We start from the raw sequence: 16,979 nt of genomic DNA, 5'->3' as shown, positions 1-16,979 counted from the left end.
ACCCTGTTTCCCTCTTAAATGAGGGTGCAGAGGTAAAGGAAAACCTAATTCTGTGGGTGAATGAATGAATGAATGAGTATGGAAAATGGGACCCAATACGTGCATGATAATATAAGACTAGGCTAATAAATAAATAGTCCTAAGATGAGTTATTTGACCAAGGCTTAGCATTATCTCATCTTTTTATTATATCATCTTTCTGCTACATCTATTTTTTTTTTTTTTTTTGCAGAACCTCATGTGGACTTGGCTAGTCTCAAGCTCCACACGTAGCTTACACCGACCTTGAACTCTTTCCTCCTCATCTTACCTCAAACTCCAAAGTGCTAAGATTACAAACATGCACTACTATGCCCACCCATTATTTTTACAACAGACTTGATTTGTGTCAGTTTTTAAGGTTGCTATTAACGGGAAGAAATGGTTCAGTGGTTAAGAGTCCTATTTGTTCTTGCAAAGAACTAGGGTTCAGTTCCCAGTACCCACATGGTGGCTATCACAGTTTGTAACTCCAGTTCCAGAAGATTTAACGCCCTCTTCTGGCTTCCTTGGGAACCTAATGTATGTGGTGTACATATACACATGCAGCCCAAACAATCACAGACTCATAAAAAAATCTAATAACTTCAGATAAGAAATCAAGAGTTTGAGAAATTATTCTTTGTTTTGTAGTAGAAAGATAATTACAGAAAAGTACACCTGGCCAAAACTGAGAGAACAAACTGACTGTAATGTCAGCTCCAATTGATACATCTACATCTGAGACAAACCCTCCATCTCAGGCCAGAGGAACATCACAAAAGACAGGTGAAATGATTAAATGAGCCAGAGCACCAGGTCATCTTTGGTGAAATTGTGCCTTCTAGATATGAGAGTGAAGATGTACCCATGGAATCTCAAATATATTCCTAAATACCAGTTCACATGCCAAGACTGACAGATGAAGAGCTACAGGGAACTAATGAATGTTGAGGGAGGAAGAACAGGTTATCTCCAAGGACAAAGGCCCTAACTGGTTATTTACCACCAGATAGTCAGTCCTGAAAACATACATATAAGCAACAACAAATGGGCTCAGCAGGTTGAAGGGGCGTGGTCGATCGACAGTTATGATTAACCAGACTAGCTTTAATATATAATATTCAGCTTTAATAAAGGAAAGAAAAGGGAACTTACAAAAGCCAAGGTTCCAGCGAGGAGCGCAGGAAAACAAAAAGAGCGAACAAACGCACACGGATGTTTTAAAGGTATCTGGACCCCCGGAGGGGTCACGCCCCTCAGACAAAGGGATTGGTTAGCTCCCCCATCAACAGGTTGCTTAATTCATGTAACAATGATATGTAATAGTAACAAAGAGGAAAAAAAAACATGCGTTTGAGAAGATGTGGAAGGGACACATGAGGAGTTGGACGGAGGAGAGGGAAGGGAGAAATGATGTAAATACAGTACACATATGTGAAATGTTTAAAAATGAAAAGAAGTGCTGGCTGGATGGCTCAGAGAGCAAAGGTGCGTGACAGTGAAGTTGATGCTCCATCCCCGAGACCCACAGAGTAGGGGAGAAGCAACTGCTGCAAGTGGTCCTTTGGCCTCCATATATGCGCCAATGCCATGCATGTATGTATGCACACATACACACATATATAAGTGTAATTAAAAAGTAATGGGATTCATTACAAAAGAAATTACCATATTAAAATACAATATTTAAAAGCTTTTTACCTTTTCACTGTTAGCTGCGGATATAGCTAAGTTGTAGAGTATTGGCTTCAAATGCATGACGGTGCACACTTATAATCTCATCATAAGGAAAGTAGAGGAAGGAGGATAATGTGACATACAGCAGTTCTTTTTTTTCTTTGAGACAGGGATTTGTATTCCAGACTGTTATCAATATCATTATTTAGACAAGGATGATCTTCAACTTCCGATCCTTGCCTTTATCTAAAGGGCTGGGAATGCAGGTATGTGCCATCTTGCCGTCATGATACTAGGAACCAAACTTAGGGTTTTGTGCATGCTAGGCAAGCATTCTACCAACTGAGCTCTATCCTCAGTCCTAGAATAACTTTTTCATTTGGTGGGGGTGGGGTGGGAAGGACCACATGAGAGTATTGCACATTCCAGGCATATGCTCTACTACTGAGGTGCACATCCAGTCCTAGTATACTTGTCAGAATGCATATACTTTAAAATAATAATAAAAGTATAGCAAATATATAAACTAGTAGCAGTGGTCTGTTCTCAGCACCAAGTTTTATAAGCTGTACATAAACACAGTACACTGTGACTAGCACAGCTTTAGTTTACCACCGTCATGTCACCACATACATGTGAATAATGCATTGCATTGTTTACTGCAGCTACAATCACTTCAAAATAGTACTTCTTCAGGTACGTTATAATCTATGGGGTCACTATCATGCAGTTGGAAGTTGACTGTTACATCCCCAGCATTGCATTTAGTTCCTCGGCTATAAGAACCACAATAAGTGTTCAGGTGCTATTTATGGCCTCTGAGACACAAACAGACCAGCTTCCATCATCACAATTGGACATTTATTGTTGTTTGCGACAGTCTTGCTGACCCTGAACTCATGATTCTCCTGCCTCTGCCTCCTGAGTGCTGGGATTACAGGCGTGCGCCACCATGCTCCACTGCAGTATCTGACAACACTGTTCTAAAACTCGCCACATGAGATGCAGCCAAGGTTTCAGTCGAGCAAACATGAAAGTTGGGAACAGTGTTACAATACAACCATTTAAAATCCTTGCCTAACAAGTCAACAGTAAGAACCTGAGAACACTGAGGTAATGTGACAACTACTCACCTCCAGTTGTCTATCTGCACTTGTGACATTGAGCTGGTCGTTGCTGATTCTATGTAAAAGTTTTTCTTAATTGGAGGTAAATCTGGGACAAAGATGACAATCCAAACTTAGATAAAAAATGAGAATGTACATTTATTAACACTTATTCAAAACTACAGATTTCAAACTAGAATAATATTTAAGTTCTCTATGCATACAGTTTTTGATAGTTCTTCATGTTGCTATCTAGGCTTATGCCAGTCTAAAAGATCTTTTGGTTTCTCTTTCAACTTTATTTTCCACTCAGGAAGGAATCTTTTAAAAAATATTTGTATTTTGTTACTTATTATATATGTGTATGCATGTCTGTGTGGGTGTATGCCATGTGTATAGGAGCCCGTAGTGGCCAGAAAAGGCAGTTAGGTCCTTTGGAGCTGAAGTCTCAGGCAGTTGTGAGTCACCCAACAAGTGTGCTGGGAATTGAACTAGGGTTCTCTGCCAGAGCAGCAGGTATCCTTAACCATTCAGGCATGTCTACAGCCTACAGGAAGGAATCTTTTACATTAAAGGAAAGGAAAGCATGATTTTTTTTTTCTATGCAGGGTCTCACTGTGTAGCTCTGACTGTCCTGGAGCTCACTATGTAGACCAGGTTGACCTCGAACAAGAGATCCACCTGCCTCTGTCTTCTTCATACACTTTGAATGTTGGGATTAAAGTGTGTACCACTGGGCATGGCTGGAAAGCATGATTTTTTTTTTTTTTTTTTTTTTTTGGTTTTTTCGAGACAGGGTTTCCCTGTAGTTTCTAGAGCCTGTCCTGGAACTAGCTCTTGTAGACCAGGCTGGCCTCGAACTCACAAAGATCCTCCTGCCTCTGCCTCCCGAGTGCTGGGATTAAAGGCGTGCGCCACCACCGCCCGGCTGGAAAGCATGATTTTTAAAAAAGCCCAACTTACTGCAACAGATGAATTTGCTTTAAAATATTTTAGACTGATTTTAATTTTTTCTTCAAAGGTCCACAACATTAGTTTAAAATCTTTCAGATTTATTTAATTTTATTTATTTAGTTTTGGAGACAAAATATCATTATGCAGCTCTGGCTGGCCTTAAACTTAAGAGATCTGCCTGCTTTTGCCTCCTGTGGGCTGAGAATAAAGGCATCTGCTACCACACCAGGATACTTTTATTATGTGTATGAATGTGTCTGCATGTGGGCATGTGAGTAAGGCCTGCAGGTCTCGGCATTGAAATCCCCCTGGAGCTGGTTCTTAGGAACCAAACTCCTGTCTTCTGCAAGAGCAGTACACACACTCTTAATCAAGCCACCTCTTCAGGCCATACCATTAGCGTTTTTTTTTTTTTTTTTTTGTAATGTTGATAACCAAACCCAGACCTTCTTGTTCAGAAACTTACTCTACCACTGATCCACAAATTCCCAGTCCCCATACTACTACTTTTTGGCCTTAAATATAAATCCTCAATTTTCTGAGGTTGTCTCTGTCTGTCTGAGTCTCTCTTTGTGTGAGCAGTGTTTGCATGTATGTATGTTTGTATGCATGCATTCATGCATATATGTGTGCATGTGAAAGCCAGAGAATGACGGGGGGTCCTCCTTAGTTGCGCTCTCATTGAAACTGAAGCTCACCAACTGGCTAGACTGGCTGGCCAGTGAGCTCTTAGGCTCTACTTGTCTCCATTCCCCAAGCCAGGAGATTACAGATGATCAGCACCCATCTTGCTTTATATGTGGGTGCTGGAGATCTGAACTTGGTCCTAGTGCTTATGTGACAGCTCTGTAGACCTTGAGGATGTAAAAGCACCTCTTCTAAGCTTAAATCCTTACACAATGCCCCATAATGCATCAACTGCATTAACATGTAGAGGTTCAGGCCCACATGATGATATAGTCACAAACACTTTGATTAATTTATTAATAGTGTATTATTTTTGTGCACATGTGAAGTATGTGTGTGTGTACAAACATCTGTGTGTGAGAGTATGTTGCAGCTTACAGAGGCCAGAGGACGTCACGTATCCCCCTCTATCCCTTTCTACCTTATTCTTTTGAGGCGAGTTGTCTTGGTGGACCTGGAGTTCAAATTTTTCAGTTAGGCTGGCTGCCAGTCCTCCTGGTTCCACCCCTCTATGACCAAGCTGCATGTACAGGCACGCACAGGACCACATCCAGCTCTTTAAGTGGGTGGGGTGATAAGAGCTAAACCCAGGTTCCCATGATTTTGAAATAAATACCTTTGCACACTGAGTCCTCTCTCCAGCCTATACAACCAAAAATTAAATAATAATGCTGTATTGTTGCTTCATTTTAATAGCCAAGTTTAGTGCTCAATTTGAGCCTAAAAGTAGACATTTCATGAAGCAGGACTTCTTAAACTTTTCTCTCAGAACCACTTTTCACTGGTGAAAGTTTTAAATGACCTTGACAGTTAGGTAAAACGGGTATATATATCGAACAGTCACTGATAATAAATCAGAAATTTACTTCAAAAATTCTATATATATATATATATAGAACTATATATATATAACACATATATAATATAAAAATTATATATATAATTTTACCATTTATTAAAGATTAAGGTAAAATTGTATTCTAATGAGATAGATGTGCTTATTTATTTTTTCTTTAATTTTTTTGTTTGGTTTTTCAAGACAGGGTTTCTCTGCATAACCCTGGCTGTCCTGGAACTTGTTCTGTAGATCAGTCTGACTCCTGAGTGCTATGAAGGCGTGCATCACCACCACCCAGCTAATTTATTTTTATACAAAGAGTTAAATCTTAGTTGAATAACTATAGTGCAAGGTATAGTTACTTGCACTAAGTATAAAAACTGTCAATAGCTTTTAGAATTGTCAAGATTTTATATTCTAATCATCTATACATGTCACTTTACACAAATATATAGTACAAAATGGTGATTTCATAAATTGTTGGAAATTCTATGCTAATCCCAAGGCATAGTCACTGAATATTTTTTGAGAGTCCTCTGCAACTCAAATAGCAATTTTTAATTATTTTTTTACTTTTTTTTGAGGTAGAGTCTTACTGTGTAGCCCTGGCTGGCTTGGAATTTGCTATATAGACCAGGCTGGCCTCAAACTTAAAGAAATATCCTTGTCTCTGCCCACAGAATTCTGGGATTAAAAGTGTATGATACCATGCCTGACCAGAAATTTTTAGAATCAAACATTCTAAAACAGTATAATTCAAAGATATACTAATTTGATATTTAACATGCTGAGGAATGTCTAAAAACTACCAACTCTTTTTCTGTAGTTAAAGCATTATGTTTCTGTACAGTCAGAAAACTTTGTACGTACAGTAAAATACACTGCAATTGATAACAGAGTATAAACCTGAGCAGAGGTATTGCAGGCGGCATCTAGCGGTGCTGTGTGGTGGGATGGAACGCACGTCTCTGTGTAAATGCAAGGCTATGGTGAAGGCTGCCTGTGCTGAGACACAAGTGAGCACGGCCCGAGACGCTTCAGATCTACTAGTGTTTGGTCACTGAGTGTTCAGAAACCTTGTACTGTTGCCACATTTTCCATGACTTAAATTCAGTTACATGATCCTACATGGGTCATGACTCGCAAGTTAAGAGGCTGGGTTACAGAAGACATGAACTTCAGTAAAGAAACAGCACTGCCCACAAATGGTAGGATACAGCACTGACCTGCCCACTTTTTCTTTTCCCACTTCAAAGCATCTTCTCGAATTTGGTCCCAATCGATCAATGGCTGATCTTCTGTTACACTGTCACTTGTGCTGGTATCTGCTCCAACAGAAGGTTGGAGTTCATTAATACCTGTTAAAAGATTTTTACAAAATTAGCTTTGAAGTAAATCCTGACAGCACAAAATCCCAATGTAATATTTTTGTGTTTATTTATATAAGGATATTAATATTTGAAATGTAAAAAAATCCGTAATTTCCAGGTCTAGGGAGATGGTTCTGTGTGCATGAGGACCAGATTTGGATCCCCAGCCCCCATGTCTGTTATGAGTGGGCATGATGGTCCTCCTGGAATCACAGAACTAGGGAGGCACACACAGAAGTTCTCCAGAGCAGGCTGGCTAGCTTGAGTAGCTCAGTCAGTAAAGTCTGTACTCAAATCAAAGACCTACCTAAAGTAGGTGGAGAGCACTCAGATCCACTGCTGGCCTCTGAACACAAGTTAGAGTGCACACACACAGGACCAATCTTTACCCTTAATACTAAAGTGTGCTTTAAAGAGTTCTCTCATTTGAACTTACCTGTGGCTAAAAGTAAAACTAGATTTAACCATAATAGTTAAGTAGCCACAGGTATTATGTATTTTTTTTACATCCATTTATTTTTGATTATTTTTATAGTGTGTGTGTGTGTGTGTATGTGTGTGCACTCACATGTCCCTGAATATGCCATGGGATACATGTCAGAGGACAACATGTAGGAAGTAGTTTTCCCTTTCTACTATATGCGTTCTGGGGATAGAACTCAGGTCAGTTTGTTATTCTTGGTGGCAAGCAACTTTACTGACATTATGTAATTTTAAAAAGCCAAAGTAATCTTAGCCCTTTATTGAAAAAAATGTGTAGATCTGGAACATCTGAAGCCTTGCCTGAGGAAAGGAATCAAGTATGATGTTTATAACCCTGAAAAAGAACCAGGTATGGCGAAGCACATTTGTATTCCCATCTCCCTGGAGGCTGAGGTGAATGGATTATGAGTTTGAGATCACCTTGTCCTACATATGGAGACTCCGCATCACAGAAGAGAACAAAACCAGTAACAATGGTAAGAAGTATCTTTAAAATATGACAGGAAAAAAAATCAATGAAATGATTCCTAATGATATTATGCTATACTTATAGACTGGAGCCTAGTATAACTGTCACCAGAGAGGCTTCATTCAGTAACTGATGGGAGAAGACCCAGGGCCAAAACATTAGGTGGAGCTCAGGGAATCCCACAGAAGAGGGAAAGGAGGGACTATCGGAGCCAGAGGGGTCAAGGACATCAGAAGAACACAGCCCACATAATCAACCAGGGCTCATAGGGGACTCAGAGACTGAAGCTATCAGGGAGCCTGTATGGGTCTGACCTAGGTCCTCTGCATATGTGTTACAGTTATGTAGCTTGAGTTTTTGTGGGACTCCTAACAGTGGGAGTGGGGGCTGACTCTGACTCTCTTGTCTGCTTATGGAGCCCTTTTTTCCCACACTAATTTGTCCTGTCAGCCTTAATATGAAGGTTTGTACCTAGTCATATTGTAACTTGTTATGCCATGTTTGGTTGATATCCATGGGAGGCCTGCTTTTTTAAGGGAAATGAAGGAGGAGTGGATCTGAGGGAGAGGAGAGATATGGGAAGGGCCTGGGAAGAGAGGAGGGAGGGGAAACTGGTTGGGATGTAATATATCAAAGAATAAATAAAATTTAGGTGGTATATGCCTTTAATCCCAGCACATGGGAGGCAAAGGCAGGCAGATCTTTATGGGTTCAAGGCCAGCTTGGTCTACATAGAGTTCCAGACCAGCCAAAGGCTACATAGTGAGAATCTGTCTCAATAACAGTAATAACAACAATAAACTAAAGCACTTAAGTATGTAAAAATTACTTACCAACTTTGTGTCCTGGAATGTAATTTTGTTGTTTTTTAACAACATTATCTATCACTGTTTTTGCCTTTGTTTGCATGGCTTTATTGCCAAAAATTTTGATTTCTGCCTCAGGACTTCCTTTTATTACCTAGATAAAAAGGGAGAAACAAAGGTGAGATTGAAGTCTCCTCATCAAGCCTAATAATTACCCTACTTCAAATAGTAAGAAAGAATGTAAACATGGTCTTGCTACTATTCCATATCCAGTTTGACTGGTATCCTATGTCTCTTGATGGGTAACAATGACAATCTGTAAACTTAAATTCAGAACTTACTGGTAGAGGGAAAAATAAAACAATACAGGGGCTGCCCAGATGGCTCAGCAGTCAAAGGAACTCGCTCCCAAAGCCTGGCTTTGAGTTCAATCTCTGGATCCCACTGAATACCACACACAACCCTCTGGTGTTTGTGCTCCACCCCCACATAAAAAATAAAGTTAAAATAAAAGGATTCTCTAATTAATACATGTATGCAGTAATGATAGAGTTAGTTTTACTTTTAGTTTAGTTTTTTGAGACAGGGCTTCTCTGTGTAGCCCTGGATGTCCTGGAATTCACTCTGTAGACCAGGTCAGCCTTCAGCTCAGAGAGCTGCCTGCCCTTGTCTCCTGAGTGCTGGGATTAAAAGTGTGCCCCACTGCTGCTCTGCAGATTTAGGTTTTCAAGGCTAGGGTAAGGAGAACTAGGATTGAATACATTTATTACACCACTGAGGACTGAATCCAGGGCTTCACACAGGCCAGGGAACTATCTCCCAGCCCTCTTTCCACTTTCTATTTTGAGACAGAGTCATGCTAATTTACCCAGGGTTGGCTATGAACTCACACTGTAGCCCAGGCAGGCCTTGAACTTGTGATCTTCCTAAGCAAATGGGTTTATAAGCCCACAGCACTAGGGCTAGCAAATGACATATTTAAATGTACACTTATCAATATTTATCTTGAAAACTACTCTTTGTCAAGTGTTGTCTTTCTTGGCTGGTTATTCAATGTTTGTCAACTCCAGGGTTTACAGATATAAACAACTCTGTGTTAAGTGCTAAATGAAGCCATTATAGGATGCTGGGAGGATGTCATAACTTGACTCATCTAAAGCTCAGCAGAAGTTGCCTAGAAAGAGACAACTACAGGGTGATACTGTGAGGAAGTACATGGCAGTCTTCAAATATGCCAGGCCAAGTGGACTATGCCAAGGAGTCTGGGATTACCAGGCTCAAATCTTAGCTGCTGCGGGTAGTATACACATGTAATTCCGCCATTCATGGGCTTAAGGACAGGACACTGGAGTTATAGGGCCGGTATGAACTAAATACCATGTTCCAGGCCAATCTGTGCTGAAAATTGAGACCTTGGGTTGGGCTGGTGGGTAAAGGTGCTTGCTGCTAAGCCCAATCACCTGAGCTCGATCTCTCAGAACCACATACTGAGAGAACCGATTCCTGAATGCTGTTCTCTGACCTCCACATGTCACAGATGTTAGTATACTAATGCACACATATGTACACACTCACAAATAAATATAATAAAAAATAAAGGGTCTGATATACATTTGTAGAAGGAACAGCGGAGCTGCGTCCCGCCACCCAGCTAGCTTTACACCTGAAATAATTACACAGAAACTGTATTCATTTAAACACTGCCTGGCCCATTAGTTTCAGCCTCTTATTGGCTAATTCTCACATCTTGCTTTAACCCATATTTAGTAATCTGTGTAGCACCACGAGGTGGTCACTTACCAGGAGAGATCTTAACCTGCGTCCGACTCAGAGAGGAGGGGCATGGCGACTGCCTATGGTGACTGCCTGAAGCGTCTGCCTGACTCTGCTTTCTTTCTCCCACAATTCTGTTCTTTCTACTCTGCCTACCTAATTTTCTGTCCTATTAAAGGGCCAAGGCAGTTTCTTTATTAACCAATGAAAGTAACACATAAGACAGATGACCCTCCTCCATCATTTCCCCTTTTTCTGTTTAAACAAAAAAGGAAGGCTTTAACTTTAACATAGTAAAATTACATATAACAAAACAGTTATCAAGCAAGAATTACAGTTACAATATTTATATCTACTTTATCTTTTATAATAACTAAGGAAAACTATAACTACCTATTTATTTTTCAACTCCATCAAAGACTCCAGAAGGATATAATACTACCTAAGTAAACAAGAAATAAACAACTTCCAAAACTCTAGAAATGACAGAGACATCTTGCTGCCTGGACAGTCACCCAAAGTTCCTCTGTACCGTTGGGACATCTATCTTCGGCCTTGAAGCCCATAGTATCCAGCAGACATTTCCATGAAGCAGGAAATTCCAAAGACAGTTCAGTCACTTTCTGCTGTGTCCTGCAGAATGTCTTGCAGACTCTTTCATGAGTCAGGAACCCCAAAGGACCATCTCACCTTTAGGCAAGTTCAGCAGTCCTCTCTGTGTGGGTTCTTTGTGTCCAGTTTATGCAACAGTCCAGGCAAGAGCAGTTTCTTGCCCAAACGGCTATCAAACTCCATAAGGAGCCTCTTCAATGCCCATCTTCCTCTTGAAGTAGCTGGTGCTGCCAGGAGCAGACATGTCTTATTGTCATGAAAAGTCCTAAGCTATTAAAACATTAAATGCCATATTCTGTAGTCTTTGAAAGATATGAAGAATGTCTAACTGAAATATATCTCTATATATCTAGAAAAATCTAACATGAATACAAACTTGACTATCATAGATGATTATCTATTAACCTATATTTCCTAATTATACATTACATTTTAAAATGAACTACACAATCACAATACCTTAATCAATATCAGAAATACATATATATATGTATATATATATACATATATATATATATTACAAAATTGACCTTAAAATCCATACCAAAGCAAATTATTCATATCTATATCATATCCCCCTTTAAAGGTAAAAGAACATTTATAAACAATATTTGGGAATATGGGCGCAGTCATTTCTCTCCAAACTGCTTCCTGCTGAATGGGGGCGCTGTTATTTAGGTCTTTTATGGTATAACCTGTGTGCCAGGTTCATCTCAGTCAGCAATTGAGCGAAGTAATTTTTTTGAGGGTGTTCACAGCAACCTTTCAGGAGGGCGTGGTCTATCATACCATATTGGGATAGAAGCAATCCACAGGGTCTCATCCTCTGTGAAAACAAAAGAAGACCCTCTTTTCCAAAGCATCATGTTCTTAGATCCAAATTCTGAAGTCATACTGTTATGATATCCATTCTGGTCTAGCCTGGCAGCCCATATAATGAAATGACTCTCTGTATTTAGCTCCTTTACAGTCAAAAATTTTAAAGAAAACACAATAAAATACATAATCCAGACTCTGTGAATTTTCCATTTTTACGTGGCTTATTTTTCTTTACTTCTTTTAATCTATAACTATCTGTACTCTGTCTCTTTAAAGACTTTACCCTTTTTAAGGCATTAACTTTATTTTCTATATTCTTTTTCTTCTCTCTCCCAAGCCTATGTATACTCATCCAACATTGTGACCCATTTAAAGGTCTTTTATGTCTGAATCTGTCCTATTGTGAATCTGTAATTCCTTACTGTCCAGGAGCATTTCTTAAAATGCTGAGTGCTTCTTAAAAACTTTAGCTTGCACCATGTAGGGGTAATATGGTTGGCCTGTTTACTGCCCAGTCTAAACCTTAAGTGTGCTGTTATTATGCTAATTACGATAGTTCCTGCCTGAGACCAGCACAGTTCAGCATGGCGGAGTCTCTCTGCTTGTACCTCTGAGCAATGCTCATGGCACAGCTAACATGGAGCTGCTTGTGCCTCTGAGCCGCAGCATGCAATGACCCCTTTTAGGCACACAGTGAGTCTAGTTGCCATCAAACAAATTGTAGCATTTTACTCCAAATGCTCCATTCAAAAGTTTTGTCTCCCGCAGGAGCCAGACAGAGATCGCAATGGTGGCACAGCCCAGAAACTGGTATTTCAAAACTGCCACTTTTTAGTAGACCTGATCCTGAGGCCTACCCAGGCAGGAAGAGCTGAGCCACAGGCGTGGAGTTTGTATCGGCAGCAGGGCCCAGGAAGCCGCGTTTTTAAAATGACAGTGGCTTTTTTTCTGCCGCTATTGCTGAATCAGGAAATCTCTCTACAGTACATCCTAGCAAACAGCAAAAAGCTGTGTTAAACACTCTCTCCCCCCCCCCCCTCTCTCTCTCTCCTTTTTAAGCCCTCTCAGGTTTTTAAGTGGATTTAGTCCATCACGTTGGAGCACTACTCTGTAGAAGGAACGGTGGAGCTGCATCCCACCACCCGGCTAGCTTTACATCTGAAATAATTACACGGAAACTGTATTCATTTAAACACTGCCTGGCCTATTAGTTTCAGCCTCTTATTGGCTAATTCTCACATCTTGCTTTAACCCATATTTAGTAATCTATGTAGCACTACGAGGTGGTCGCTTACCAGGAGAGATCTTAACCTGCATCCAACTCAGAGAGGAGAGGGATGGCGACTGCCTATGGCGACTGCCTGAAGTGTCTGCCTGACTCTGCTTTCTTTGTCCCACAATTCTGTTCTGTTTACTCTGCCTACCTAATTTTCTGTCCTATTAAAGGGCCAAGGCAGATTTTTAATTAACCCATAGACAGATGACCCTCATCCAATATGTATTTCTGTGGTAGAATGCTTGCCTAGAATACACACGAGACTGTTGGTTCAGTCCCCAGTACCCTAACTAAATAGCTTAAAAAAATCAACGACTAGAGAACCACCAAAGGTCCTTATGCAGAAAAGGAACTATATGACTATTTTAGGGAGACTCCTCTGACTAGTGGGGCATGGTGAGGAGACTACAAGAAAGCTGGACACCTAAGAGAAAATGAACATTGTGGCATACCCCTGCAAAATACACAGCAGAGACAAGACTCTGCAGAAGATAAGGGTTGCTTTCTCGGCCTGAGAGGTTAGTGACACCTTTCACTGTACGATTAAGAACATGAAGAGCCCTGGCCGAGTACTTCATCACGTTAAGCATAAAGCAGATGCTAGTCAGGGGCTCCTTAAGAGCTACGCTCTCAGGGTTCAGGAACACAAATCACTTACCTGTATTCTAGTGTTTGTTGTATTTTGGATTTCTCTAATTTTTGACCCACCACGACCTGTTTAAAAAAAAATAAAGAAATCTATGATTATGAACTGAAATCAGTAAAAGGGGTCTATGTAGTTACCTCAAAGGCCTTTGTGTGGCTCGTCCTCAGACCATTCGAGGGCAGGTTCTTAGGGTGCAGGAAATATTCTCTTTTGGAAGGGGGAAGAGGCTGACATTTCATATTTGTTGTTTTTTTGTTTATTTTGGTTTTTTGTTTTCTGAGACAGGGTTTCTCTGTTTAACAGCCCAGGCTGTCCTAGAACTCTCTTTGTAGACCAGGCTGGCCTCAGACTCAGAGATCTGCTTGCCTCTGCCTCCCGAGTGCTGGGATTAAAGGCGTGCACCATGACATTTAGCAGACATTTCACACTGTGAGGATATAGGAGACGTCTTTCACTGAGATGGAGGTGAAAAGAGTCTATTCCAGCAATACAGAGATTGGATCCAAACTGCATTGAAAACAATGTAAAGAAATTGGAGACACTGTTAACAAAATTAGCAAAATTCAGGATTTTTTTGTGTGTGTTTTGTTTGTTTAAGACAATGACTCACAAAGCATCCCCAACCGGCCTTAAACGCAAGGCAATCCTCCTGCTTTGCCTCCTAAGTAGTGGCATTTCAAGCACTGAGCCGCCACATCTAGCAAGGGAGGATTAAGTACAGCTGAGTGGTATAGCACCTGCCCGAGTAGCATACCTAAGACCCTGGTTATAATCCCTGACAAATTCCAAGGGTGAGGGATTTGAACAGACATTCTTCAGAAACATTTAAGTCTATAAGGTGTTCAGCATCTCTTAAGAGTGAAACATAGACTATAACCACAAAAAGATTGCCTTCTTTTTTGTTTTAAAAAGATTTTGTGGGGCTGGAGAGATGGCTCAGAGGTTAAGAGCATTGCCTGCTCTTCCAAAGGTCCTGAGTTCAATTCCCAGCAACCACATGGTGGCCCACAACCATCTGTAAAGGGGTCTGGTGCCCTCTTCTGGCCTGCAGGCATGCACACAGACAGAATATTGTATACATAATAAATAAATATTTTTTTAAAAAGATTTTATTTTAAAAACATGGTTTCCTAGTTAGGGTTTCTATTGTTGTGACAAAACACCATGACCAAAAAGCAAGTTAGAGAAAAGTGTTATTTTGTTAATGCTTCCAGATCATAGTCAATCATTGGAGGAAGTCAGAACAGGAACTCAAGCAGGGCTGGTATCTGGAAACAGGAGCTGATGCAGAGGCCATGGAGAGGAGCTACTTACTGGCTTGCTTGTACCTTCAGGATTTGCTTGGGCCCAATCTTGTATATACCACTTCCATTTGATAATAAACTGCTTCTATGCAAGTCCTACTTGATTACTTGGTGGTCCACTGTCAAACGTTCAGTTTACACTAAGGCCCAATAGTAGACCAAGAGCCCTCTTTCAAAGGGAGAATATGCAGATGATGGTTGAGCCTTGCTCCAAAATCCAAAAGCTCTTCTGTGATTCATCTAGAGGGGCTTGTCAAAGGTCCAAGCAGCATCCCTATCAGCCACTGATACCTCAAATACCATAGGTCTTGCTGGATCATATGGTCCAAGTGGTAGAGCAACCTGCACTGCAGCCTGGACCTGTTGAGGAGCCTTCTCTCGTTCTAGGCCCCATACAAAGCTAGCACTTTAGTATGGGACAGAGTAGCACACCCAAGTGAGGAATGTGCTGTTTTCAGAATCCAAAGAGGCCCTGTAAACACTGTGCTTGGTGGTGGGAAAGGATAGCTTCAATAATTTATCCTTTACCTTAGAAGGAATCTCTGCATGCCCCCATACCACTGAACTCCTAAGAATTTCACTGAGGTAGAAGGCCCTTGAATTCTGGTTGGATTTATTTCCCATCCACTGATATGCATATGTGTTATCAAAGTGGTTGCTACCTCCTGCTCACTTGATCCAATCAGCATAATGTCATAAATATAGTGCACCAGATTGATATTTTATGGAAGAGACAAACGATCAAGATCTTTTCTAAGTTATGACACAGAGTGGGAAAAACTCTAAAGGTATATTGTTGCCCTTGTCAACTGAAAGCAAGTTGTTTCTGGTGGTCCTTATGGTCAGGTACTGAGGAAAAGGCATTTGCTAGATCATACCATGTACCAGATACCAGATGTGTTAATTTGCTCAAGTAAGGACACTCTACATCTGGTACAGCCGCTGCAACTAGAGTTACTACCTTTTTTTCTAAATGTTTATTTATTAATTATGTATACAATATTCTGTCTGTGTGCATGTCTGAAGGCCAGAAGATGACACCAGAACTCTTTACAGATGGTTGTGAGCCACCATGTGGTTGCCGGGAATTGAACTCAGGACCTTTGGAAGAACAGGCAATGCTCTTAACCACTGAGCCATCTCTCCAGCCATCTAGAGTTACTACCTGATCGAGTTTTTGATAGTCAACTGTCAGTCTCCACAATCCATCTGTCTTCTGCACTGGCTGGATAGGAGAGTTCAAGGGGAGAGAGATGTGTGGGAGCCAACACTGATGCATCTTTCAAGTTCCTGACGGTGGCATTAATTTCTGCAGTTCCTTCAGGGATGCAATATTGTATTTGCTTCACTATTTTTCTTTAACAGAAGCAACTCTAACCCTTCCAACCGTAAGAGCCCTCACTCCACAGGTCAGGAAACTAATGAGAATTCTGCCAACTTCTAAGTATATCAATCCTAATTATACATTCTGAACCTGGGGAAATATAACCACCAGATGAGTTCAGGGACCGACTATGAGTTGGACACCAGCCATACTCCATTAGTTACCTGACCTCCATAATTCCCTACTTTAAGGGGAGGGCCACAATGTTTCTTGAGATCTCCGGGAATCAGTGTCAATTCAGAACCAGTATCCAAGCAATCCCGGAAAGTTGTTTCCTTTCCCCTAGTGTACAGTTATCCTTATAAAGGCTGTAGGTCCCTCTGAGGAAGAACTGGAGAAAGGCCAACTGTGAATGGAAATAAGCTAGTAGTTGTTCAGTCCCACAAGGCTGAGTGTCTCAACTGGTCTTCTGTAGAATATGCGGGAATCCCAAAGAGGTAGGAGGCTCCATTACAAGTGAAGGAATGGATCTTCTGGCAAGGCGCGGGCAAGCAGGCAAAGAAGAAACACTTCCTTCTTCCATTGTCTTTATACAGGACTCCAGCAGAAGGTGTGGTCCCTCCTGCCTCAAGATCTGGATCACAAGTGTGCCCTCCATTCTGTACTTCAGTTCATTCCAGATATAGTCGACAACCACGAACAGCCATCACACAGGGTCTCACTACATAGTGCCAACCTGCCTGATCTTGATATATAGTCCAGAAGTGCTTCTACCTCCAGAGGGCTGAGGTTAAAGGCCTACATCACCATGTCC

The 16,979-nt window shown here is 40.9% G+C and overlaps 1 protein-coding gene across 1 annotated transcript in view; it reads right to left on the bottom strand.

Moving 5' to 3' along the window:
- The window catches only part of Ddx43 (DEAD-box helicase 43), a 31,867-nt gene that overhangs the window by 13,422 nt on the left and 1,466 nt on the right, over positions 1-16,979 (bottom strand). Inside the window, exons 2-5 of the mRNA XM_038323353.1 lie at positions 13,550-13,605; positions 8,439-8,565; positions 6,510-6,641; positions 2,832-2,913 (exon numbers count right to left, since the gene is read on the bottom strand). Coding sequence (XP_038179281.1) covers positions 2,832-2,913; positions 6,510-6,641; positions 8,439-8,565; positions 13,550-13,605 — 397 coding nt within the window. The remainder of the gene's footprint in view (positions 1-2,831; positions 2,914-6,509; positions 6,642-8,438; positions 8,566-13,549; positions 13,606-16,979) is intronic.

This window comes from Arvicola amphibius, chromosome 3, assembly GCF_903992535.2.
Source record: "Arvicola amphibius chromosome 3, mArvAmp1.2, whole genome shotgun sequence".
Classification (NCBI taxonomy): domain Eukaryota; kingdom Metazoa; phylum Chordata; class Mammalia; order Rodentia; family Cricetidae; genus Arvicola; species Arvicola amphibius.
This window is presented reverse-complemented; position numbering and strand designations above follow the sequence as displayed.